This window comes from Ahaetulla prasina, chromosome 14 (genome assembly GCF_028640845.1).
Source record: "Ahaetulla prasina isolate Xishuangbanna chromosome 14, ASM2864084v1, whole genome shotgun sequence".
Taxonomy (NCBI): Eukaryota; Metazoa; Chordata; class Lepidosauria; order Squamata; family Colubridae; genus Ahaetulla; species Ahaetulla prasina.
The window spans coordinates 10,954,383-10,979,708 of NC_080552.1; the positions used below are offsets into that span (position 1 = coordinate 10,954,383).

Below are 25,326 nucleotides of genomic sequence, written 5' to 3' on the forward strand. Positions count from 1 at the left end.
CCTCCCTCAGGCTCACATGCTGTGGAGGAGGGGGAGGGGTCTAGTTGCTCCGTTTGCCTGGGCATGGAGCCAGAGCTGGGGGCTGGAGATACTTCCTCCTCTTCAGCCTGTCTGGGCATGGAGCCAGGGCTGGGGCCGGGAGGCATACTAGGACATTCCTCCGTGTTTGGAAGCAGATAAGAAGGCCCCAGCTGTGGTGAGATCGGACGAGACACAACAGAATGGCACGTTGAAGTGTCACATTTTCTCCTCGTGGGATTCTTTGAGCATTTCAGAAGCCCCCCTGCCAGCTGCCACTTTACACTTGCTTGTGCTTTGCTACCATGTGGGTGACAGTCTGCCATGAACTCTGGAGAGGGGGGATGGGAGGGGGGATGCTTGGGGGAAAGCGAAAGTAACTTCTGTATCTCCCTGGGATGCTGCTTCAGGGTCAACCAACTGGGAAAGAAAAGCAGCTGCATATCAACCTATGCTTGAAGTGGCTGTTCTGAAATTATCTTGCTTGAACCTGATTGGTCATGGGACGGGCAGCAATGGGAGACAGTTAAGGGAGGAAAAAGTTGTAATTAGGGATTTGCGCCCGCAATTCTCAGTTCTGGCTTTGCAACCCTGCAATATATTTGGCTTCTAATCAGACTATATCTTTCTCAACAAATGGAGCCAAGGATCGTTTCTGTTTAGAGGTTTAAGTGGTGGCAGGTCTGACTCCCCCGTTCTTTAGATCTGTAGTGATCCACCAGGCAACGGAATCTAACATCTCATAAATCCATCGCTCCCTCCCTTTCGAATGTGTGGAGTCCTGGGATTGAGTCCTTCTCTTCTTTACAGCATGCGGTTGTGAAAATTGTGCGGGAGAAGTACTTGAAGACGACCGCCTTTGAAACTCTAGATCAACTCCAAGCTTTCCTCAGTGAATTGTATGTCTACTTGATGGATCAGATGCATGTTGCCTTGAATCAGGTGAGCTTCGGAGGAGCATAGCTCTCCCTCCTTGTTACTGTTCAGTTTGTTGGGTGATCTATGTCAGGCACAATAAGGAAAGAGTCATGGGGGGCAAGATGGTTTAATCCAGCTTTTGGCTCGCAACAGAACGGTCTGTGTCTCACCTGCTGACGGTGAAAGTTTCAGAAGACTGTCTCTACAGGTAGTCCTCAACTTATGACCACAGTTGACTCCAACGTTTCTGTGGCTAAGAGTGTTGTGGCCGGCAGAATACTCAGACGATGAGGAGGTTGGGGAGGAATTTGGGCCATTTCTGGAGTCTGAGGAAGGCTCTGATGGATGCTCTGCGTCGGAAGCAGAGATAGAGCCAGCGCCATCCGACATTTCCCAGCCAGCGGAGAGGCAGCGGCCTTCGGAGGCGGAGATGAGTGGGGAGGACGAACAGCTGGGGTCTGTTCCAGATGCGCGTATGCGCAGAGCTGTTAGGAGAGGAGAACAATGGAGGACAAGGAGTCGGCTTGGGAAGCAAGGCACATGGGCACTGAATGGCCCTCCCTGGCTGGGGAATAAATAGAAGGAAAGGGGAATGGTGGTTGTAGGAGACAACCGTTCGTATTTCTGAAGATTTGGCTCATTGTGCCTCAGAGACTGCTTGTCAGAACTTACTTTAGAGCTTTGCGGCTGGAAGCTCCCAGCCTGGCAATTATCTCAAGGAACTGATAAGATCTGTTACTGCAGTTAACTCTTTATACATACATGCAAGGATTATTGCCTAGACTTTTTGGTGGGTGAATGCCATTAATTCACAGGAGATAAATAAAGAGAGGTTTTTTGGGACAAGGAGTCTGTTTCTTGTTTCTGCTAAGGCCGGGTCAGAACAAAGAGAGACATTTGTTAAGTGAGTTTTTGCCCCATTTTATGACCTTTCTTGCCACAGTTGTTAAGTGAATCACGGCAGTTGTTAAGTTAGGAACACCGTTTGTTAAGTGAGTTTGGTTTACCCTCTGACTATGATTGTCAGAAGGTTGCAAAAGAGGATCACGCGACCCCGGGATACTGAAACCGTCATAAATATGAGTCTGTTGTCAAGCATCTGAATTTTTGACCACGGGACCATGCAATGGTTGTAAGTGTGGAAAATAAGTCATTTTTTTCTTTGAAGACGTTTCGCTTCTCATCCACGAAGCTTCGTCATCTCTGACTGGATGGTGGGGAATGGAAGAACTTATAAGGGACACAGGGCAGAAAACATCCTGTAGCCAAGAAGGCTCCACACCCATTTGCACTCCTCAGGTGATCCTGAGGACACAGATAAACCTCCAAGTGGCCCAAACGCCCCTCTAAAAAAATGCAAACGAACATCTGTCTGCAAGGAGTATGAATCCTTCCATTCCTCACCATCCAGTCAGAGCTGAAGAAGCTTCTCGGATGAGAAGCGAAATATCTTCAAAGAAAAAGACCAGAAAGTCCAGTTGCCTCATGAAAAAAGCACCTTTAGGACAACCGTGACCCGGCTGACTGAGAATCTCCATAGACTTTCAGTCATAGGTCACTTTTTTCAGTGCCGCTATAACCTCGAACAGTCACTAAATGAATGTTTGTAAGTCGAGGATTACCTCTGCTTGAATACATATTGCCAAGGGCTGAGTAGAGCCCTCCCTTAACTGAACCAGCCTGGGTGGCATGTTCATTATTCTATAAGGTCTATAAATTATTATTTTTAATTTATTTATTATAATCTATCATTATTCTATAAAGCCTATTCTATAAAGCCTATTCTATAAAGCCTATTCTATAAAGCCTTAGTAAGACCACACCTAGAATCCCGCATCCAGTTTTGGTCACCACACTATTAAAAAGATGTTGAGATTCTAGAAAAAGTGCAGAGAAGAGCAACCAGGATGATGAGGGACTGGAGGCTAAAACATATGATGAACGGTTGCAGGAACAGGGCCTGGCTAGTCTAGTAAAGAGAAGGACCAGGGGAGACAGGATAGCAGTCTTCCAATATTTGAGGGGCTGCCACAGAGAGGAGGAAGGGGAACAACCTATTTTCCCAAACACCTGAAGGCCAGACAAGGATGGAAGCTGATCAAGTGAGGTACTAATACCACTCTATAAAGCCTTAGTCAGACCACACCTAGAATTCTGCATCCAGTTTTGGTCACCGCTCTATAAAAAAGATGTTGAGACCTAGAAAGAGTGCAGAGAAGAGCAATCAGGATGATTAGGGGACTGGAGGCTAAAACATATGATGAATGGTTGCAGCAACTGGGCATGGCTAGTATAGTGAAGAGAAGGACCAGGGGAGACAGGATAGCAGTCTTCCAATATTTGAGGGGCGCTCACAGAGAGGAGGGGGTCAAGCTATTCTCCAAAGCACCCGAAGGCCCGACAAGGAATAATGGAAGGAAACTGAACAAGGAGAGATTCAACCTGGAAATAAGGAGGAATTTTCTGACCGTGAGAGCAACCAACCAATGGAACAGAAGTTGCCTTCGGAAGTTGTGGGAGCTTCATCACTGGAGGCTTTCAAGAAGAGACTGGACTGCCATCTGTCAGAAATGGTGTAGGGTCTCCTGCTTGAGCAGGTGGGGTGGGGGGTCGGTTAGACTAGATGACCTACAAGATCCCTTCCAACTCTGTTAATCTGTTAAATCCGTTATTCCCCTGCCCTGAGCAGGTGCTGTCCCTCCAGACTCCAAGTCCTCCTCTTCCCGTATATACCACCTTGGAGCAGCTCCAGCTGTTTGCTCGAGAGGCCCAGGTCAACGGAGAGTACGGTTTGGCATCAACTTACTATCAGGAGGTAAGGGAACTGTTCCTCCTTCTTTCCAAGCAGAACAACTGTGCAAGCAATGAGTTTTTCTGATAAAGAAGAACTTCTGTAACTCAGGTTTGAAATGAGGGGTCCTTGGTGCTCTGTGAGCTTGGCGGTTTTCTTGAGGACGTTTCATGCCCACTCTAGTTAACGCCATCAGGACTATCGTTGGGTAATGAAACCTCTGCAAGAAAGCCATCAAGCTCACAGAGCACATTTTATAAGAATTGGAAGCATTCAGTTGCCGTAGTCCTTTCTCTTTCAGTGGAAGGCTGGCTGGGGAATTCTGGGAGTTGAAGTCCACATACCTTAAAAGTTGTCTCAGTTGGACACCCTTGGTTTTGATAGATTCTTATTCAAGAATTCCTGGAACATACTAGGGAGACGTGAAGGCTCAAATAAAGCCAAAAAAAAGACCAACATTTTATTTTTATTCGGAAGTTGATATCCTATTGAGCCGTGGTGGCCCAGTGGTTAGAATGCAGTAAAGCAGGCTACTTCTGTTGACTGCCGGCTGCCAGCAGTTTGGCAGGTTTTGATTCTCAAGATTGGCTCCGTCCTTCCATCCTTCCGAGGTCGGTAAAACGAGGACCCAGATTGTTGGGGGCCATAGGCTGACTCTGTAAACCCCTTAGACAGGGCTGTAAAGCATTGTGAAGCCGGTATATAAGTCTAAGTGCTATTGCTATTGCTGTAGTTGATTGGATGTTGCAATAGGAGCCCTGGTGGTACAAGTAGGGCTTAACCTACAATTGAGACTAGAATTAGGAGCCATTGTGGCCCAATGGTTAGAATGTAGTATTGCAGGCTAATTCTGCTCACTGCCAGCAGCTCGATTCTCACTGGCTCAAGGTTGACTCAGCCTTCCATCCTTCTGAGGTGGGTAAAATGAGGACCCAGATTGTTGGGGGCCAAATGCTGACTCTGTAAACCGCGTAGAGAGGGCTGTAAAGCACCGTGAAGCAGTATATACTGTAAGTGCTACTGCTGATTAGCTGTAGTGGCACAGTGGTTAGGATGCAATATTGCAGGCAAACTCTGCCCACTGCTAGAAGTTCAATCCTGACCAGTTCAAGGTTGACTCCGCCGTTCATCCTTCCCAATTTGGTAAAATGAGGACCCAGTTTGTTAGGGGCAAGATGCTGACTCTGTAACCCGCTTAGAAAGAGCTATAAAGCACTGTAAAGCGGTATGTAAATCTTAAGTGCTCTTGCTGTTTTTGATCTTTCCATTCAAACCTTTCAAACAGAATACTAACTTAGACAATGGTCCTTCTGTCTCCAGAGGTTGTCTCGAAACCCCCAAGATATCCAGAGCTGGTTGGATTATGGAGCTTTTTGCCTGTTGACTGAAGACAACCTCAAGGCCCAGGAATGTTTCCATGAGGCGGTTGGGCTGGATGCCAATCACCTGTCCAGGTACCACTTCTTCAAGAGTTCTGGAGCTCTGGTGAGACAATAACTAGATAACTAGCAGAGTTTACACATACCGTTGTGATCTAGGCCCAAGTAGGTAGCAGAAAACTCAGTCAGTGTAAAAACAAACAAACTTTATTATAACAGCTGAGAATTATCTCATTCTCAGCGTAGTCCAACTAAATTAAAGCAAATTCCTCCCAACACAAATTCCTCAATCTTATCACCAACCTTGGTCCAATTAGGCAAACTGCCAAAGGCCTTTCTTGGCAAAAGTTTAGAAGACGTCGGTACGAAGCAAATGCAACAAGACAAAGCTATCAACGTTGTTTTCCGGCGAAGAGCCCAAATGCCATTGCTGGTCTTTTAAGCCTTATGGCAGGGGCCAATAATCTCCTGAGTCGTCCTCTTTGCTTTAACTGCTCTTGTCTTTTCGCAGTTCTTCTCATGCGTGCATTAGGAACAGGCTCCTCGTGTTCCTCTTCCTCACTACTGTCAGTCTCTGGAGGCTCTGGAGTCCGCACCTCACTCCCCGATGGCCCTGGCCTTACCTCAGCCTCTGATGCAAAGCCCTCATCTGGGCCTTCCCCAGCCTCCAGGACTGGCCCATGCTCTTCCTCAGCCTCATCGCTGTCTGACTCCATTGCCAGCTCCTCAGGCTGCTGGCGAATGACAACACATACGTGGGAAAAAATACATATTTTTTTATGCAGGATATGTACGTCGTACACATACACATGTAGCGTAATGTACATATGTACACTTCAGCAGACACTGTCACGTAACCTGCTGCGCATGTGTTGGCCATCCTTTTCAATCTAGCGCTCTCCAGATTTCTTAAGCAGACATAAGTCCTTGACTTATGACCACAACTGTCAGCCTCCACTCCAATCTTCTGAGCCCAAAATTTCTGTTTCTAAGTGAGGCAGTTGCTAAGTGAATTTTGCCTCATTTTATGACCTCCCTTTTTCCACAGGGGTTAGGTGAATCACTGCAGTTGTTAAGTGAATCCGCCTTGCTCGTTGACATGGCTTGTCGGAAGTCACAAAAGATGATCACATGATCCTGTAACAGTCATAACTATGGGTCAATTGCTAAGCATCTCAAAATTAACCCCGTGACCATGGGGTATGTCGCAACAGTCGTAAGTGTGAAAAATGGTCCTAAGTCTCCTTTTTCAGTGCTGTTATAACTTGGAACAGTCACTAAATGAACTGCGGTAACCCGAAGACTCCCTGTACAGATCCCATTATCTCATACATCTAAGAAGGTATTTATTTCACTAGAAGGTTTGGATCTAGGAGGACACTTCTTATCTACATATAGAATAGAATCACAGAGTTGAAAGGGACCTTGGAGGTCTTGTAGTCCAACCCCCTGCTTAGGCAGGAAACTCTATTCCATTTCAGAAAAATGGTTGTCCAATCTCTTCTTAACAACTTCCAGTGCTGGAGCATTCACAACTTCTGGAGGCAAGTCATTCCACTGATCAATTGTTCTCACAACCAGGAAATTTCTCCTTAGTTATAAGTGGCTTCTCTGAGTTTCCACCCGTTGCTTCTTGTTCTGCCTTTAGGTGCTTTGGAGAATAGCTTGACTCCCTCTTCTACTCTTCTACTCTTCTACTGCACTACTATTAATCTTCTCATCGTTCCCATCACCAATCTCTTTCCACTTATGACTGTATGACTATAACTTGTTGCTGGCAATCCTTATGATTTATATTGATATATTGACCATCAATTGTGTTGTAAATGTTGTACCTTGATGGACGTATCTTTTCTTTTATGTCCACTGAGAGCATATGCACCAAGACAAATTCCTTGTGTGTCCAATCACACTTGGCCAATAAAAAATTCTATTCATAAATTCTAAAAAATTCTATTCTTTGTGGCAGCCCCTGAGATATTGGAAGACTGCTATCATGTCATCCCTATCATGTATCAATACATATATTCTTGTGTCTGTTAACCTTTAAATGGATGAAATGGTACAACATACGGCAAAACCTTTTCAACCAAGGCACCTCAAATTGCGCTAATTGATAGAATCCAAAATCCAGGACTCATTATGGCGTTTAAATAAGACAACTTTGAAAAACCATTTTATGACAGAAACATTACAGAGCACTTTGCGACATTACAGAAATGTCATAAAATGTTTCCCCTGTGGTCAGTTCCTCATGCTGGACTGTGCTGCAGAGTTCAGCACGGGCTATTTTCAGTGGCAGATATTCAGAGGAATAGCGCTCTCCATTTTTGAGAAACTTGTCTAGAGAAGGCAGTGCATTAGGAGCTCTGCCATTTTTAAAGGAATCAGGTTAGGAAATTTATTTATTTATTTATTTATTTATTTATTTATTTATTTATTTATTTATTTATTTAATCACATTTGTATACTGCCCTATCTCCCGAAGGACTCAGGGCGGTTGACAGCCTAATAAAAACATACATATGAATACAGAATAAAACACCAATTTAAAAAACTTATTAAATAAGGCCGAATATTAAAAATTGCAATAAAAATAATAAAACCCCATTAAAACCAAATTAAAATTTAAAATTCTAGTCCAGTCCTGCGCAAATAAATAGATGTGTCTTAAGCTCGTGGCGAAAGGTTCGAAGGTCGGAAAGTTGACGAAAACCTGGGGGAAGTTCGTTCCAGAGGGTGGGAGCCCCCACAGAAAAGGCTCTCCCTCTGGGTGTTGCCAGTCGGCACTGCCTGGCTGACGGCACCCTAAGGAGTCCCTCCCTGTGAGAGCGCACGGGTCGGTGGGAGGCAATCGGTGGCAGCAGACGGTCCCGTAGATAGCCCGGCCCTATGCCATGGAGCGCTTTGAAGATAGTTATCAAAACCTTGAAGCGCACCCGAAAGGCCACAGGTAGCCAGTGCAGTCTGCGCAGGAGAGGTGTCACATGGGAGCCACGAGGGGCTCCCTCTATCACCCGCGCAGCCGCATTCTGGACTAACTGGAGCCTCCGGGTGCTCTTCAGGGGGAGCCCCATGTAGAGAGCATTGCAGTAATCCAGACAAGATGTTACGAGAGCATGAGTGACCGTGCATAGGGCATCCCGGTCTAGAAAGGGGCGCAACTGGCGAACCAGGCAAACCTGGTAAAAAGCTCTCCTGGAGACGGCCGTCAAATGGTCTTCAAAAGACAGCCGTCCATCCAGGAGAACGCCCAAGTTGTGCACCCTCTCCATTGGGGCCAATGACTCGCCCCCAACAGTCAGCCGCTGTTACAGCTGACTGTACCGGGATGCCAGCATCCACAGCCCTCTGTCTTGGAGGGATTGAGCTTGAAATAGCACTGAAGCGATGACCCAACAGGTCACGGAGTTGTCTAGTCTTCTTAAGTACATCTTAAGTACTCCTTAGAACTAAGGAGAAATTTCCTGACAGTTAGAAACAATTAATCAGTGGAACAACTTGCCTGCAGAAGTTGTAAATGCTCCAACACTGGACGTTTTTAAGAAGATGTTGAATAACCATTTGTCTGAAGAGGTGTAGGGTTTCCTGCCTAAGCAGGGGGTTGGACTAGAAGACCTCCAGGGTCCCTTCCAACTCTATTCTGATGGATTCTTCAAATGGCTTTCTGCTCTAAGCCTCCCGGAAGCAAGATGGCAATAACGATTTCAAAGAAAACCTAAAGCAAGCGAATCTCAACCAAACACCCAAGCCATGTTATTCTATTCTATATTAACATCTCTGACATGAGTGCTGATTTAGAATTAGAATTAGAATTCTTTAGAATAGAATAGAATAGAATAGAATAGAATAGAATAGAATAGAATAGAATAGAATAGAATAGAATAGAATAGAATTCTTTACTGGCCAAGTGTGATTGGACACACAAGGAATTTGTCTTGGTGCATATGCTCTCGGTGTACATAAAAGAAAAGATACGTTTATTGGCCAAGTCTGTAGAGATTCTCAGTCATCCAGGTCATGATTGCCCCAAAGGTGCTTTTTCAGGAGGCAACTGGACTTTCTGGGTTTTTCTGTGAAGACATTTCGCTTCTCATCCAAGAAGCTTCTTCAGTTCTGACAGGCTAGTGGGGAATGCAAGGGTTTATATTCCTTGCAGACAGCTGGTCATTTGCATCCTTTTAGAGGAACGTTGAGGCCACGTGGAGGTTTATTTGTGTTCTCAGGGTCACCTGAGTTAGTATTCCTGGTTCCTGTAGTCTGCAACTTTTTTCCCCTCTAGAAATCCCTTCCTACTCCCACCCCATTCCAAGGGTGTTCATCCCAAATTGCATAGCTCAAAGTCTGTAGAGATTCTCGGTCATCCAGGTCAAGATTGTCCCAAAGGTGCTTTTTCAGGTGGCAGCTGGACTTTCTTATTGGCCAAGTGTGATTAGACACACTAGGAATTTGTCTCCTTAAACTGCCATAAGCTCTCAGTGTACATACAACAGTAGTGATAGATCATTATCATAGTCATTGTAAATTTCAAACTGATTGGATTCTCTTTCCAAATAAATGTGCTTTGGGGGCTCTCTAAACCAGAGGTCACCAATCTTTCGGACCTCAGGGACCACTAAATTCATAATTTTAAATCCCGCAGACCACTAATATGATCTGCCTAATGACCAGCTGGGTGGGCGTGGCTAGTTGGGCATGAGTCTAGGTGGGCATGGCCAATTTGATGTCACTCATGTTGAGGGGCACCTCGCCAGCCTCTATTCATCCCTCCCCTCCCTGCCACTCCTCCCCGGCCCGCCTGGGCTCCTTAGGGCCCCAACAGGAAGTAGTTGCTGGAGCTAAGCAGCCACCACGAGAAGGAGTTGGCAAAACAGCTGGCTCAGTTCAAATTGGATCTGACCGAGAAGGAGGCACAGCAGAAGCACCTCACTGAGGACTATGAGCATAGGCTTTCCAAGCAGAGGGAAGACCTATGGGAGTGCAAGGCCAGGTACCGGCACCTGGAGGGTGAGATGATCAGCCAGTTCCAAGCCAGTCCCACTGGAACAAGGCCCTTCAGTTCCTTGCCACTAGTGGCGCTTCCCTCCAGGCTTCGCCCAAAGCCCTGCACCAGGAGGCTGAAGCAGACCCCAAGTTGGAATTTCTTCCCCTCTCCAACCCACACAAGAAGACCCCAAAGGGGGAGACTCTCTGCAGCAACACAAATGTTCATTGCACTTATCTGTAGTTTGAGGAACCCTGGTTTAATGCAATATAAAAAATGCAAATAATTTTTCTGTGGACCACCAACATTTTCTCACAGACCACCAGCGGTCCACGGACCAGCAGTTGGTGACCGCTGCTCTAAAGCATGTACTGTGATAGGAACAACCCCATGATGGGGTGTGGAGGATTGTTCTTACAGTGGAAGGGCCTTCCTTTGATTCCTTGTTTCTTGTCTGTTCAGTGTGCTGTTGTGTGGGATCATGGCTGTGATGCTGCAGAATTATGAAGAGGCTGAAGTCTTTTTTGAGGACGCCACCTGTGTGGAGCCGAGCAGTGTCGTGGCCTGGACCATGTTAGGTACAAGCATGGCTAATTTAACCTGGAAGATTTGGAAATGTTTATTGCCAGAGTATTGACGCTATCAGTACTCGGCACACTTTTTGCATAGTCTATAACGGCAGTGGCTTTTCTCATCATGTGCCCAAAACATGAGCGTGACCCCCAAAATACAATGTGAGCGCCTCCCCGTGCATGCACGCCACCACCGCGCATGCGTGCACATCCCTCATGCATGTGCCCCGGCTCTCCCGTGCCCGGTTGTGGCTTCCAGGTTGGTGCAGAAGGCTTTCCAGGCCCAAAACACAGTGCGTGTGTGTGTGTGAGAGAGAGAGAAAGTGAGTTCTAGTCCTGCCTTAGGCATGAAACTCAGCTCAGTGATTTTGGGTCAATAACCAGGAGACGGTGAGTTCTAGTCCTGCCTTAGGCATGAAAGTCAGCTGAGTAACTTTGGGCCAATCACCAGGAGATGGTGAGTTCTACTCCCGCCTTAGCCATGAAGAGCAACTGAGTGATTTTGGGCCCGTTCTTCTCTCTCAGCCCAACCCAACCCATGTCGTTGGGAAAATAAAAGACAAGTACATTGTTTTGAGACGTACAAAATAAAGGGGGCCCATCAATCTATTAAATAAATAAAGAGAATGCTTACTGTTTTAGGTGGATACCAAAGAACCTGATGTTCCTATGCCTCCTTCAAGATCACCGTAATTATTTCCTGAGGGAAATCTTCCTTTTTCTTTTCCTACCTTTCCTTTTAGGACTTTTCTATGATATCCAGGAAAACTACATTCGGGTCGAGATGGCCTTCCGTGAGGCTACCAAGCTCCAGAAGGCCCATCTGCCCAAAGAGAAACCAAGCCCTCCAAACATAGAAGAAGTACCAGTAGTGAAGAAAAGAACGTCATACCTGGCTTCACGGGCGCAGTCCCTGGCTGGCCCAGAGGAGTCTGGTAAGCTGACGATGCCCATGAGGGGCAACAAGCCACAAACTTTACCTGTCAGGGTTCCGACAGATGCCCTAATTAAATCATGAGCCTCGAGCCAAGCCTCAAAAGAAATCCATGTCAGCATGTTCCAACTCTGACCCCATGTAATTTATGGCCCAGATTTGACCCTGTTTCCCCCCCTTCTCCCAGGGTTGTAGAGAAATTGCCAATGGAGCAATTTCGTGGGTTGTAGAGATCACTCCCCTCCGGCCGCTGTGGGTAACCCAGGGAGACAGCCTTGAGAGAGATATGTCTGGAATGTCCTTTTCTTTTTGGCTGCCGTGTTGCTTCGACAGTTTCCCATCCCCACCTGGCCTATGGCAACTCAAGAGCAGGCCAGGGATGCTTTGCGAGTTGACGTCAACAAGTTCTTGAAAATTGGGGAAAGCATTACAGGTAGCCCTCGACTTACCGCCTTTCATTTAGTGATCTTTTTTTAAAAAAACTTTTAAAAGCATTTTTTCTACAAGCTCTTCGGCCGATCAGGCAATTCAGCTGGGATCGTCAGAACCCTTTAAAAGCTTTTTTTTTTCCTCTGGCGATCCCAGCTGAGTTGCCTGATCATCACAGGCTTTTAAAAGCATTTGTTTTTACAACCTCTTTGGCCGAAGAGGTTGTAGAAAAAAATGCTTTTAAACGTAAAAAAAAAAAAAAGTTGGCTCCCACCCAGACACATTAACAACCCCCCACCAAGCCACGCCCACAGAACCAGTAGTAACAAATTTTACATTTCACCCTTGTGTTCCACTCCCCAGTTTCCATTGCTAGTGGAATATAATATTTATAATTTTTTTTAGATCCATCCATAGATGGAAAACAGGGGCGGGCAAAACATTTTTTTGCTTTTTGAACCATTTCCGCTGGAGGAATTCCTACTTTGAGGTGCAGAACAGGGATTCTGAAGGCAAAAGGCTGAGTCGGCCTTTCTATTATGACCTTGAGGGCCCAAATGGCTTCTTTTCACATTCAAGATGGAGCACTTTGTGCTTCAAACCGAGACATTCAGATCGGGGATGGCAGCTGAGACTCAAAAGTCTTTTGCACAGCCTGATTGCAGATTTGTAAAATGAGTGAGATATTTATTTTATTCTACTGAGGCGGGACCAGAATGTACCCAGGCCTTTCTCTGACTTGTAGATGCTTCAGCTCTTGCTCAGCTGCCAAATTTTTGGGTCGCAACACCAGAGGAATTCAGCGATGCCTGCCAGAGTAGCCAGCCTTTCACCTTTATCCTGGCAATTTTGAGTGCTGCAGCCTTTCTATTGTTTCCATGGCAACCGCTCTGCATTGAGAAACAAAGTGCCTTGAGTCCAGTTTAAATTCGGCATCTACGCTGTAAGGTTGTGGATCCATGGTTTGGAAATTAGCCTCTGTGTTACCTTGACAACAGCAATAGCGGTTAGACTTATATACCGCTTCACAGTGCTTTTACAGCCCTCGCTAAGCGGTTTATAGAGTCAGCCTATGGCCCTCATTTTACTAACTTCAGAAAGTTGGAAGGCTGAATCAACTTTGAGCTGGTCAGGATCGAACCTCAGTCTGTGGGTAGAGTTAGCCTGCAATACTGCATTCTAACCACTGAGCCATCACGGCTCCTATAGCAATAGCACTTACACTTACATACCACTTCACAGTGTTTTACAGCTCTCTCTAAGCGGTTTACAGAGTCAGCCTATTGCCCCCAACAACCTGGGTCCTCATTTTACCCACCTCAGAAGGATGGAAGGCTGAGTCAACCTTGAGCTGGTCATGATCGAACTGCTGGTAGTTGGCAGAATTAGCCTGCAATACCGCATTCTAACCACCAGGGCATCTCAGATCCATTATCCTGGGCCGAGGAAAAAGCAATCTGGAAAAACAAAGAGAATTATAGAATTATTATAGAATTATGGAACTATAGAATTATAGGACCAGAAGGGACTCTAACCCCTTGCCCAAGGTAGAAGACATGATCCCATCCCAGACAAATGGTTGTCCAGTGTATTTTTGAAAATCTCCAGCGATGAAGCACTCACAATTCCTGGAGGCGAACTGTTCCATTGATTAATTGTTCTTACCATCAAGAAATTTCTCCTTAGGAATTGACTGATGGTGACGGTGAAGAGCTCTTACCAGAACACTGACATTCTTCTCATGGATTCCGTTGGCCAACGAACTGCGCGGCCCATAAATGAACTCAGAAAGTTAACTCAGCTCCTGACAAGTGTTAGATAAGTTGTAAGCTTGTCGACTGGAACGTCGGCAGTTCGAGACTCAAGCACCGCGTGACGGAGTGAGCTCCCGTCACTTATCTCAAGCTCCTGCCCACCTAGCAGTTCAAAAGCATGTAAATGCAAGTAGATAAATAGGTAGCACTTCGGTGGGAAGGTAACAGCGTTCCTGTGCACCTCGCGTATAGTCATGCCAGCCACATGAGTCATGCCGGCTTCAGACAACGGCGGCTGCCTCTGCTGGGAAACGGAGATGAACATTGTCCTCTAGAATTGGACATGACTGCCAGGAGGAAACCTTTTACCTTTTCGATTTTAATCTGGATGGGGCACTTCCTGCTGAACATAGTTCTGCTATCCAGTTAAAGAGGCTGGTCGAATCAGGCCGGCTTTTTGTGTCCTCATACGGGTTGGTTTCCTTTTTTATCTCCAGAAGAATCTCCAGAATCCGCAGGGAAAATCCAAGCAGAGTCTTCAGAGCCAACCAGTTCCGTTCGTGCACCCGAAGAAGATACCACACATAAACCATTCAAGAAATTGTCCGTTACACCCAGTAAATTTAGGATGAGCACACAGAGAGGTAGGCGGTCTTAGGGGATAGCTAGAGACAACTCCTTATCTTTCGGAGGGCCTCTCCGGTCATGTCCCTAAACTGCTTTTCCAAAAAGGCAAGTAGATTTTCTTGGATTTCTTCTGCTTCTTGGATGAGAAGTGAAACATTTTCAAGGATAAAAAAAAAAACCAAGAAAGTCCAGTTGCCTTTTGGAAAAAAACATCTTTGAGACAACCATGATCTGGATGATTGAGAATCTCCATAGACAGCCCTCCTTTCATCTTTCATTCAGGTTCCACCCCTGTCCATCCCTCTTCACTCAGTATCACGTTGCCATGTGTTGTGGCTCCTGCCCTTGAACCTGGCCCCATGCCCGAAAGTGCCTTGGAGCCGGGCCTGCTGCCAGAAAGTGACTCAGAGCCGGGCCTGCTGCCAGAAAGTGATTTGGACAGTGAGGGGGAAGGGCCGTCAGGATTTACCTTGGAAGCACCGGCCTCCCTGGATCAGCTCCAGGAGCCAGAAGCAGGCCAAGTGAAAGAGATAACGAGGCCTCCTTCTCCTGACTCTTTCCTCCCCCCCAGGCCACGCCTGCAGACCCATCTGACAGCAATCAGGCTTGGCTCAATCCCAGGTTTCGTAGGCAGGAGAGAAGGGAAGGACAGAAACAGGGGAGGGGCAGGCCTAGGAAGTGCTGAGTCATGGAGCCACACCCCACAGGATATAAAAGGCAGCAAGAGCTGGTGAGTCTCTTTGTATCAGGCAAATCCACGGATTGACTAGAGCTGAAGGTTGTGATTCACCAGCGTCTTGGCAGCTATCGACGGCTCTTGGCAGACACTGATTCTTTTGCTGCCGGAGCTGATAAGAGCCAGCTAATTAAGCCATCGTTCGGACGGAGGCGAAGAGGACACAACACCATGCAAGGTGTCGTGTTGCATGTTGAAATTCAAGGTGGGGCCATTTAGCCAAAGCCTTCTCAAAGCCACCTAGCCCCAGCATCAGCTGGGGTTGGGTGGGCACAGATTGGCCATAGCAACCTTGCGGTGGTGTGCTGGAAGTCCTGCTTCTTGCCACATCTCACGCACACACACACACACATATCAGGGGTAAAATGTTACCAGTTCACTCCAGTTCAGGTGAACTGGTAGTGATAAAACTACCGGTTCAGGCAAACTGGTAGTTAAAAAAGCTACCGGTTCGTTCGACCGGGTATTTCCACCGATCAGCTGTGCCATGCGGTTTAGCTTCACTAGAAAGCAGGAAATTCTGGTTTCTAGCGAAGCTAAATCGTGCGGCACAGCTGTTCCCTCCCGTTGCTGTTCTACTTACCTAGCAAAGTCTTCTTTCTCTGTGCAAAGCATGCGTTTGGTGCGTACTCCGCATGCAGCGTGCTTTTGGTGCATGCTGTGCATTCACGCGCATAGCACATTTTTGGTGCAGACCGCGCATGCGCGGGCAGCAAACCAGTGGCGATCCGAGGAGGATTTCACCACTGACACATATGCTCACACACACAAGGCCCAGAGCTTGCAAAGCAGCGCCGCTAACTATTTGTCACTCTGATGGCAAGAGCTTGCTGACACTGCTACACAACTTGAGATCCAGCTGGAAACTCAATGCAAGGCTGCAAAACAAGGTTCCAGAACTGAAATTCTATTAACCAAGCACTAGGAAACAAAGAAAAATGGCTGATTCTCAGTTTCCAGATAAGGTAAGGTGTGGTTGGGTGAGGTGAGGTGAGATGAGATAACATTTATTATCACTTTTTTTTTCTGTGAAAACACTGGCACAGATTAAAAACTGAAATTCTGATGCCCGCTCTCAAAAGAATATGTATAATCATACACATACATATGCTCGCTCTATCTACTGTATCTATCTATCTATCTATCTATCTATCTATCTATCTATCTATCTATCTATCTATCATCTTCTATCTAAATCCATCCATCCATACACACACACATGTATATACATACACACACAAACATATTAATCACAGATCATTTAGAATACATAGCGGAAAAAAGAATCTTGAGCATTAACAAAGTTGATACTCTATGGTACAAAGCGGTTCCAAAATCTCGTTGTTCTGCTTCTGATATTGTGAAGCTGCCTCCTAGAAGGTAACAAAGAAAACCAGTCATGGAAAGAATGTGTAGAGTCCCAGACAATACTCCGGACCCTGGTCAAGCATCTCTTATATGCCATGACCTGGATAGAAGGAAGTGAATTTCCAATAATCTTTTCTGCCGTCCTCACCACTCTCTGCACCGCCTTCCTATCCAAAACAGTAATACTTCCAAACCACACAATAATACAATATGACAGGATATTTTCAATCGTCCAACCGCACTCAACGTATAGTCCTCAATGGAACTGCATCTAAATGGAGGGAAGTATGCAGTGGAGTACCCCAAGGCTCTGCTTTAGGCCCAGTACTCTTCAACATCTTCATCAATGATTTGGACGAGGGGATAGATGGGGAACTAATCAGATTTGCAGATGACACCAAACTGGCAGGAATAACCAAAACTCCAGAAGATAGGCTCAAGATACAGAAGGATCTTGACAGACTTGAACATTGGGCGCTATCTAACAAAATGAAATTCAACAGTGAAAAAAGTAAGGTTCTACATTTAGGCCAAAAAAATAAAATGCACAGGTACAGTATATGTGGTACCTTGCTCAATAGTAGTAACTGTGAGAGGCATCTTGGAGTCCTAGTGGACAACCATTTAAATATGAGCCAGCAGTGTGCAACAGCTGCCAAAAAAGTCAACACAGTTCTGGGCTGCATAAACACAGGGGATAGAATCAAGATCACATGAACTGTTAATGCAACTTTATAATGCCTTGGAAAGGCCACACTTGGAATATTGCATTCAGTTTTGGTCGCCATGATGTAAAAAAGATGTGGAGACTTTAGGAGGAGTGCAGAGAAGAGCAACAAAGAGGATTAGGGGACTGGAGGCTAAAATATACAAAGACCAGTTGCAGGAACTGGATATGTCTAGTTTAATGAAAAGAAGGACTAGAGGAGACGTGATAGCAGTCTTCCAACATCTCAGGGGCTGCCACAAAGAAGAGAGACTCAAACTATTCTCCAAAGCACCTAAGGGTAGAACAAGAAGCAATGGGTGGAAACCAATCAAGGAGAGAAGCAACTTAGAACTAAGGAGAAATTTCCTAACAGTGAGAACAATTAATCAGTGGAACAACTTGCCTCCAGAAGTTGTAAATGCTCCAACACTGGAAATTTTTAAGATGTTGGATACCCATTTGTCTGAAGTGGTGTAGGGTTTCCTGCCTAAGCAGGGGGTTGGACTAAAAGACCTCCAAGGTCCCTTCCAACTCTTGTTATTCTATTCTAAGTCCCTCTAGAGAAAGTGGTAAGGACAAGGGAAGGAAGATGTGCTCTGCTCATGCGACGCAGAAAATGCAGGTGCCCACTTCCCCGGTGCCTCACCGTTGAGCGACCAAGCTGGCCTGCTTTGTTGGCGTTTCCCTCAAATTCCTTGCTCTTTCGGTTTCATTTCAGAAACGCCCAAACCTGCGGCAGTTGCATTTGAACCAGAGCTGAGCCTGGTCATACAACACCCCCAGCAGACCACCTCTATTTTCATGGAAACAATCAAATTCCTCTTGGAAGTCAATGCCCTTCAGGTGAGTGCAGGGTCGACCGAAGTTGGAGGAGACCAGGAAAATGTTTAGGCGCATCGATTTACGGGTGTCAAACTGGTAGCCTGCGGGCCAGATGCGTCATGCGCAGGCCAGGCCTACCCCAGCTCCGCGAAAGGAAAAAAAAGTGAGAAGTCATGTGACGGCAACGTGACGCAGCGAGTTTGACACCCGTGATTTAGGCGATTCCAAGAACGCATCCATCCATTAGGGTAACAGCCAATGTTTCTGCCACAGAAGCAGAGAGGGCAGGATGAAGGCCACACAAATTTGTTTTGTGATGTCTTTGGGAGAGGGCACTGGTGATTTGAGAGAGACTGACATTTTGATTGACACTGAATATTTTATTATTCGGAATTATTATTCGAGGCAGTCCTGGACTTACGACCACACTTGATTCCAACATGTCTGTTGATGAGGGAAACATTTGTTAAGTGAGTTTTGGCCCCGCCTTACAACTTTCCTTGCCACATTCAACCCTAAATTGAAGACTTCCTGTAGTTCTGTGAAAAGCGGACTTATTTATTTCTCTCCACTCACTTACCTGTGCTTTCTCAAGCAATTTCAACCAAACTTGGTACACAGATGACTTACTCTCTGGAAAGAAATACTGTGGGGATGGTGGGTGGTGTAAAACACCCCTAACACCACGTGAGGTGTGTGTTCTGTTAAGATACAGCCTGTAGGGTCTTAAAATGGCTTCTACTGGACTGCCTTAAAATGACTTCTACTGTACAGCACAGTGGAGTTGCTATGGTAACGACTTCACAGAACTCCACAAGCGGGCTTCCTCTGGTAAGGGGGAAAATCCAGGGTTGAAATGCTCTTGGTTCGGACCGGATCACCCGATCCAGTAGCAATGGTGGCAAGTGGTTTGGAGAACCAGTAGCAAAAATCCCTGACCCCCTAAGCTGAGCCGCGCGATCATCAGAGGTTTTTTTTTTTACTTTTAAAAGCATTTTTCTTCAGCCAAAAAAATGCTTTTAAAAGTTAAAAAAAAAGCCTCTGATGATTGTGCTGCTCAGCTGGGATCGTTAGAACCTTTTAAAAGCATTTTTTCTACAACCTCTTCAGCCGAAGAAGTTGTAAAAAAAAGCTTTTAAAAGGCTTCTCTGGCGATCCCAGCTGCCTGATCATCAGAGGCTTTTAAAAGCATTTTTTTACATGTAGAAAAAATGCTTTTAAAAGTAAAAAAAAAAGTTGGCCAAAAGGAACATTAAGACAGGAATGGTAGGCACCCTGGTGCTCTTATGCATACCCCTTACAGACCTCTTAGGAATGGGGTGAGGTCAACATTAGACAGTCTTAGGTTAAAGTTTTGGTGATTTTGGAATGAGACCACAGAGTCAGGTAGTACATTAACAACTCTGTTACTGAAGTCATATTTTCTTCAATCAAGATTGGAGCGGTTCACTTTAAGTTTAAATCTATTGTGTGCTTGTGTATTGTTGTGGTTGAAGCTGAAGCTGACAGGAAGGACATAGTAGCAGATGATTTTATGAGCTAAGCTCAGGTCATACCAAAGGCGGCATAGTTCTAAATTTTCTAAATCCAGAATTTCAAGTCTGGTGGCATAAGATATTTTGTTGTGAGCAGAGGAGTGGGGGACTCTTCTTGTGAAATATTTCTGGACACGTTCAATTGGGGCCTCTGTGGCTCAGACTGGTAAGACAGTCTGTTATTAACAACAGCTGCTTGCAATTACTGTGGGTTCAAGCCCCACCAGGCCCAAGGTTGACTCAGCCTTCCATCCTTTATAAGGTAGGTAAAATGAGGACCCAGATTGTTGGGGGCAATAAGTTGACTTTGTATATAATATACAAATGGATGAAGACTATTGCTTGACATAGTGTAAGCTACCCTGAGTCTTCAGAGAAGGGCAGGATATAAATGCAAATAATTAAAAAAAATTGTATTAATGTCCGAAATGAAGTGTGGGTTCCAGACAGGCGAGCTGTAATCGAGAATTGGTCTAGCAAATGTTTAGTATTGTAATCTTACCGGAGAAGAAGCTACGCAAGATTAGGTTTACAACTCTTAATGCCTTTTTGGCGATGTAGTTGCAGTGGGCTTTGGCACTTAGATCATTTGATATGAGAACTCCAAGGTCTTTGACGGAGTGAGGGTCATCTACAAGGTCATGTCCATCAAGCTTGTATTTAGTGTTCTGATTCTTTTTTCCAATGTGTATATGTGTGTGTATCATCATGTGGTTTCTATTTCGGGCACCCAGAACCTGGATACGATTTTTCAACATGATTGTTGGGCCAGGCAGTGATCTTTCTAAATTACATTGCTGATTGCCATTACTTCTCGAACATTACCCTTTTCCTTTCTCTCCGCTTCATCATAGTTAATTTCCCTTTTTATCTCTAAAAAGCCTTTCCCCAGCAATGAAACTGGCTAGAACGGAGAGCTTGCTGTGCAGCCAGAAAAAGTTGCCACCGCACTGATATATTGAATCTCTCCGCTCGTCTCCTCTGTTCTGTCGGCCGGGCTCAGCAAAATCGCCGTCTGGAGTTCAGACAGAGCAAAGGCGTCCTGAGGGCAGGCAGCGGATTCCTCAAGCTGTTTTATGACGCTAATGAAAAAAGAAGGCTTATGTCCAGTTTTGGTCAGCACATTACCAAAAATGATGTTAAGGCCTTGGAAAAAAAGTGCAGAAAAGAGCAACTAAGATGATTAAAGGCCTGGAGACTAAAACGTATGAAGAACGGTCGCAGGAACTGGGCCTGGCTAGTCTAGTGAAGGGAAGGACTAGGGGGGACATGATAGCAGTATTCCAGTATTTGAGGGGCTGCCACAAAGAAGAGGGGGAGGGTCAATTTTCCCCCCCAAAGGATGTGTAACAGTAACAGAGTTGGAAGGGACCTTGGAGGTCATTTAGTCCAACCCCCTGCTCACGCAGGAGACATGTACTAGGGATTCGAACCGCCGAACTGCCGACCTTTCTGATCGACAAGCTCAGTGTCTTAGCCCCTGAGCCACCTAGTCAGGGACCTAGTGCAGCATCCGTCCATTCCCCACCCATCCAGTCAGAGCTAAAGAAACTTCTTGGATGTCTTCAAAGAAAGGAAAGAAAGTCCTGTTGCCTCCTGAAAAAAACACCTTTGGGACAAACCATGACCTGGACGACGGGGAATCTCCATAGACATTTATTTTCCAAAGCACCCGAAGGCGAGACAAAAAACAATGGAATGGAAACTAATCAAGGAGAGAAGCAATCTGGAATTAAGGAAAAACTTCCTAACGGTGAGGACAATTAACCAGTGGAACAGCTTGCCTCCAGAAGTTGTGGATGGTCCATCACTGGAGGCTTTTAAGAGACTGGACAGCCACTTGTCTGGAATGGTACAGGGCAGGGATGGCTAACCTTTTTACCATCACGTGCCAGGAAGAGGGGGGTGGGGAGATCGCTTATGCACGCCCAACCCCATAATTCTATGCGCCTTGCCCCTGTGCATGCATGTGTGACACCACCCCCCAGCGACCCCTCCACTCCTGGCATGCGATGGCCCGGTAGGCCTGTTTTTCTCTCTCACCTGGCTCCAGAGCCTCTCTATGAGTCTGGGGAGGGTGAAAATGGCCTTCCCCACCCACCCCCGGAGGCCAGAAACTGCCCAACTTCCGGTTGGTCAGGAAGTGACGTTTTTTCTGTCCCCGACCTCCAGGAACTCCTAGATATGGCTATGCGTGCCATAGGTTGGCCATCACGGGTATAGGGTCTCCTGCATGAGCAGGGGGCTGGACTAGAAGACCTCTAAAGCCCCTTCCAACTCTATTCTGATGGATTGAGAAAATGACTAGATTTTCTTAAAGAATTGACTCCCACTGGTTCCCCATAATTGTTCTGTCTCTTCCCATCTTTTCTCTTTTGTTTTGACTTCACCATTTGGTAAAAAGGTCTCACAGTTAGACCAAAGCAGACTCCTTTGTCCGCTTAACAGGAAGTCGTCACTGAATGACCGGTCGGTCGCTCAGAAACCATTTAAAGTTATGACACCTATGATTTGGTTTCAGAGTTGTGATGGCCACACACACAGACACACACACGCACACTGTCACATGACTACATTTCAGATGCTGGGCAATCAGCTCACCTTTGTGGTTGGTTGCAGCATTTCGCAGTCAGGTGACGTGATTTATGAAAAAAAAATTTTTGGCAGCAAATAATTCCTATCGGTGCATTGATTCACTTAATGACCATGGCACTCGCTTAATAACTACTATGTTCCAATTAATGACCACTGCAGAAAAAGCCATAAAACCGGATCCAGTCATATGGGTGCCTCAACTTAGGACCGTCATGACAACAACAGAAATTCCAGTCTCCATTACGGTCATAAGTCAAGGACAAGCTGTCGCTTCTCTTGTGCTCTTTTTACAGTTCTGTCACTGCTCTTCTCTGCACTGCCTTTATCATTGGGTGGACATCAAATGGCTGTTGCCTGATTCGCACATTGCACTAAGCCAGAATGAGGCCAGTTCACGTCAACTGACAAGACAGTCAGAATATGTCAACCAAAGCATTATGCTTGACTTCAAAAATGGCAATGCCTCAGAGAATTGTGCAATCTTTTTTTTTTAAGAGCAAAATTTTTTATTTTCCATAATAATTCCCACAATTTGACCAGTGTACAATACAATCACTTATCCAACAATCAGTCCTATACTCAAATTATACTCAATCAGGGCTGCTCGACTGCCACTCCCCCCTTTAATCCTTTCTTCCCTTCTCATCCTTCTTAAACTTTCCCCACCACCTTCTCCTCGCTTTCCTACTTCCCCACCTCTTTCCCACTTCTCACTACCATCCTTTCTAACCCTCTATCTTCTCCTTCTTCTCCTCCTCCTATCCTTTCTTCTGGGAATTGTGCAATCTTGTTAGAGGTCTGTCAACCACGTGAAGGAGAAAAATTCTAGCCTAAGCTGTACCTAAGCTGAATTGAAGCCTTTGAACTCTGGTGCTGCCAACAAAAGTGCATATAGTGCATATATAGGCTCTGGTTTTCCCAGTTGCAATGGATGGCTGTGAAAGTTGGACCGTAAGGAAGGCCGAGCGCCAAAGAATTGAGGCCTTTGAACTCTGGTGCTGGAGAAGACTCCTGTGAGTCCCTTGGACTGCAAGGCGATCCAACCGGTCAGTCCTAGAGGAGATCAACCCTGACTGCTCTTTAGAAGGCCAGATCCTAAAGATGGAACTCAAATACTTTGGCCACCTAATGAGTGGGGAGGGAATGGTGATTTTTTTTTTTTTTTGTTTACATTTATACCCCGCCCTTCTCCGAAGACTCAGGGCGGCTTACAATGTATAGGGCAATAGTCTCATTCTATTTGTATATATTTACAGTATCCTTTTCCTGACACGCCCACCAAGCCATGCCACACCCACAGAACTGGTAGTAAAAAAATTTGAAACTCACCCCTGGATTATGGTCATTAAAAGAAGACGAATGAAGCATAATAAGTTTGCAAATGTTGCACAGTTTGTGTTTTCAGCAGATTCGAACCAGTTCTTATCAGACTCTGCATTCATGATGAAGAACTTGCTATATTAGTACAAAAAAACTAGAAACGTTAATCGAAGAAACTCCTACCATGTTTCCCCGAAAATAAGACCCTGTCTTATATTTTTTGAACCTCAAAATAAGCGCTCGGCCTTATTTTTGGGGAGGTCTTATTTTTGGGGGGCACATGGAGCAAGATGGGGTTCCTCTTGCCATCTTACCTGATTTCCAGCTCTGCGTTTAAATATTTTCGGGGAGGGCTTATTTTCGGGAGGAGGCTCATGCGCTCAAAAGCCCAATTGGGCTTATTATCAGGGGATGCGTTAATTTTGGGGAAACAGGGTAGCTACTGAAAACATTGTTAAGAGAGGCCTCCTGCTCTCTCCTGCTCCCACCAAGAGACTCCCAGGAGTAGGAAAACGAAGACTAGGAGTAACAAGGTGGGACGGTCTGGGGGAGGGGAGATTCCAGTGGCCCTGCAGCAATGATTGGCTCTTCCCTTCCAGTTTGTTCACAGGGCGCTGGCGCATGAGTTGATCTCCCCTCAAGGAGGACCCAGCTGTGACTATTACTTGGTGCTGGCCCAGACCTACATGCTCAAAAAGGAATATGACCAATCAGAAGAAAGCTTGGAAACAGCTATGCAGATTGATTACCTGGTGCGTACCTCTCATTAGCACTTCTTTTCTTTTATGTACACCGAGAGCCTATGCACCAAGACAAATTCCTTGTGTGTCCAATCACACTTGGCCAATAAAAAATTCTATTCTATTCTAATTACCGTGCTGCTGAATGGAGTTGTTTACACCCAGTCATGGTAGAGTAAGCAGAAGAAGCTCCCAGCTGTCCTGCAGATTGCTGTTTTTGCCTGGCTCTTCGGCTTTCAAACAGAGATGAGTACTGCCCCTAGAGTCGGGAACGACCAGCACATATGTGTTTACCTTTTAGATATGTTCCAACTCCGAGGGGGTAGACAGACCAGTTTTATTCTAAAGCATCTTCCCATCTAGTGGACTAAATTCTAGAATTTATCCTGGCTCTTGGATCGAATGAGCTCTCCCTTGTCAACATCCCCAATTGTTTTTAATTATTTCAGAATTTTCCACTCACCATCCCCATTTCCTGCTTAGGTTTTAAGGGAAAAAGTATTGATTCGACCAGGATGGTATAAGTTCTCCTGCCTTGACTAGAGGGTTGGACTAGAAGATCTCCAAGGTCCCTTCCAGCCTTCTCACCCTATGATTCATTGCCACCCTCCACAGGTCATGTTTAACTCCCTCCCTTTCTCTGCTACCTCTCTAGAATCCAGAGGTTTGGGCTCAAAAAGGCCATCTCTGCTACTTGACCGGGAATTTCAGTGAAGCAAAGTCCTGCTACGAACGCACGATCAGCTTTGTGACGGACGCGAAGGATATGCATACCGTGTACCTGCGATTGGGATCCATCTATCTGGAAGGCAAGGAGGTGAGAAGGTAGAAATGGGACCAACAAGAAGATCCTGGTGTTTTATTGCTGGGTTGCTTCTGACTAACAAGTTTCTTTAGTCGGCTCCATAGCTTTCCAATTGGGTGAAGGTCTGGGTTGTTTCCAGGCCATTCCAGCAGTGGAATAGGATTATCTTGAAACTCCTTCCCAAAAAAGTGGTGTTATTAGCCATCAAACCTCAAAAAGACACTCTTCCCAAAAGCTTTCCACGATTTTGGCCACCACTGTATACTTTTCCCCATTTGGGAGAAAATACA

General features: G+C 45.7%; 1 protein-coding gene across 3 annotated transcripts in view; it reads left to right on the plus strand.

Moving 5' to 3' along the window:
* CFAP70 (cilia and flagella associated protein 70) overlaps window positions 1-25,326 on the plus strand; it is a 56,454-nt gene that overhangs the window by 24,393 nt on the left and 6,735 nt on the right. For all 3 annotated transcript variants that reach the window (XM_058157477.1, XM_058157478.1, XM_058157479.1), the window contains 8 exons: window positions 829-960; window positions 3,626-3,751; window positions 5,048-5,181; window positions 10,553-10,668; window positions 11,406-11,597; window positions 17,938-18,062; window positions 24,091-24,243; window positions 24,887-25,048. In XM_058157477.1, the coding sequence (XP_058013460.1) occupies window positions 829-960; window positions 3,626-3,751; window positions 5,048-5,181; window positions 10,553-10,668; window positions 11,406-11,597; window positions 17,938-18,062; window positions 24,091-24,243; window positions 24,887-25,048 (1,140 nt within the window). The remainder of the gene's footprint in view (window positions 1-828; window positions 961-3,625; window positions 3,752-5,047; window positions 5,182-10,552; window positions 10,669-11,405; window positions 11,598-17,937; window positions 18,063-24,090; window positions 24,244-24,886; window positions 25,049-25,326) is intronic.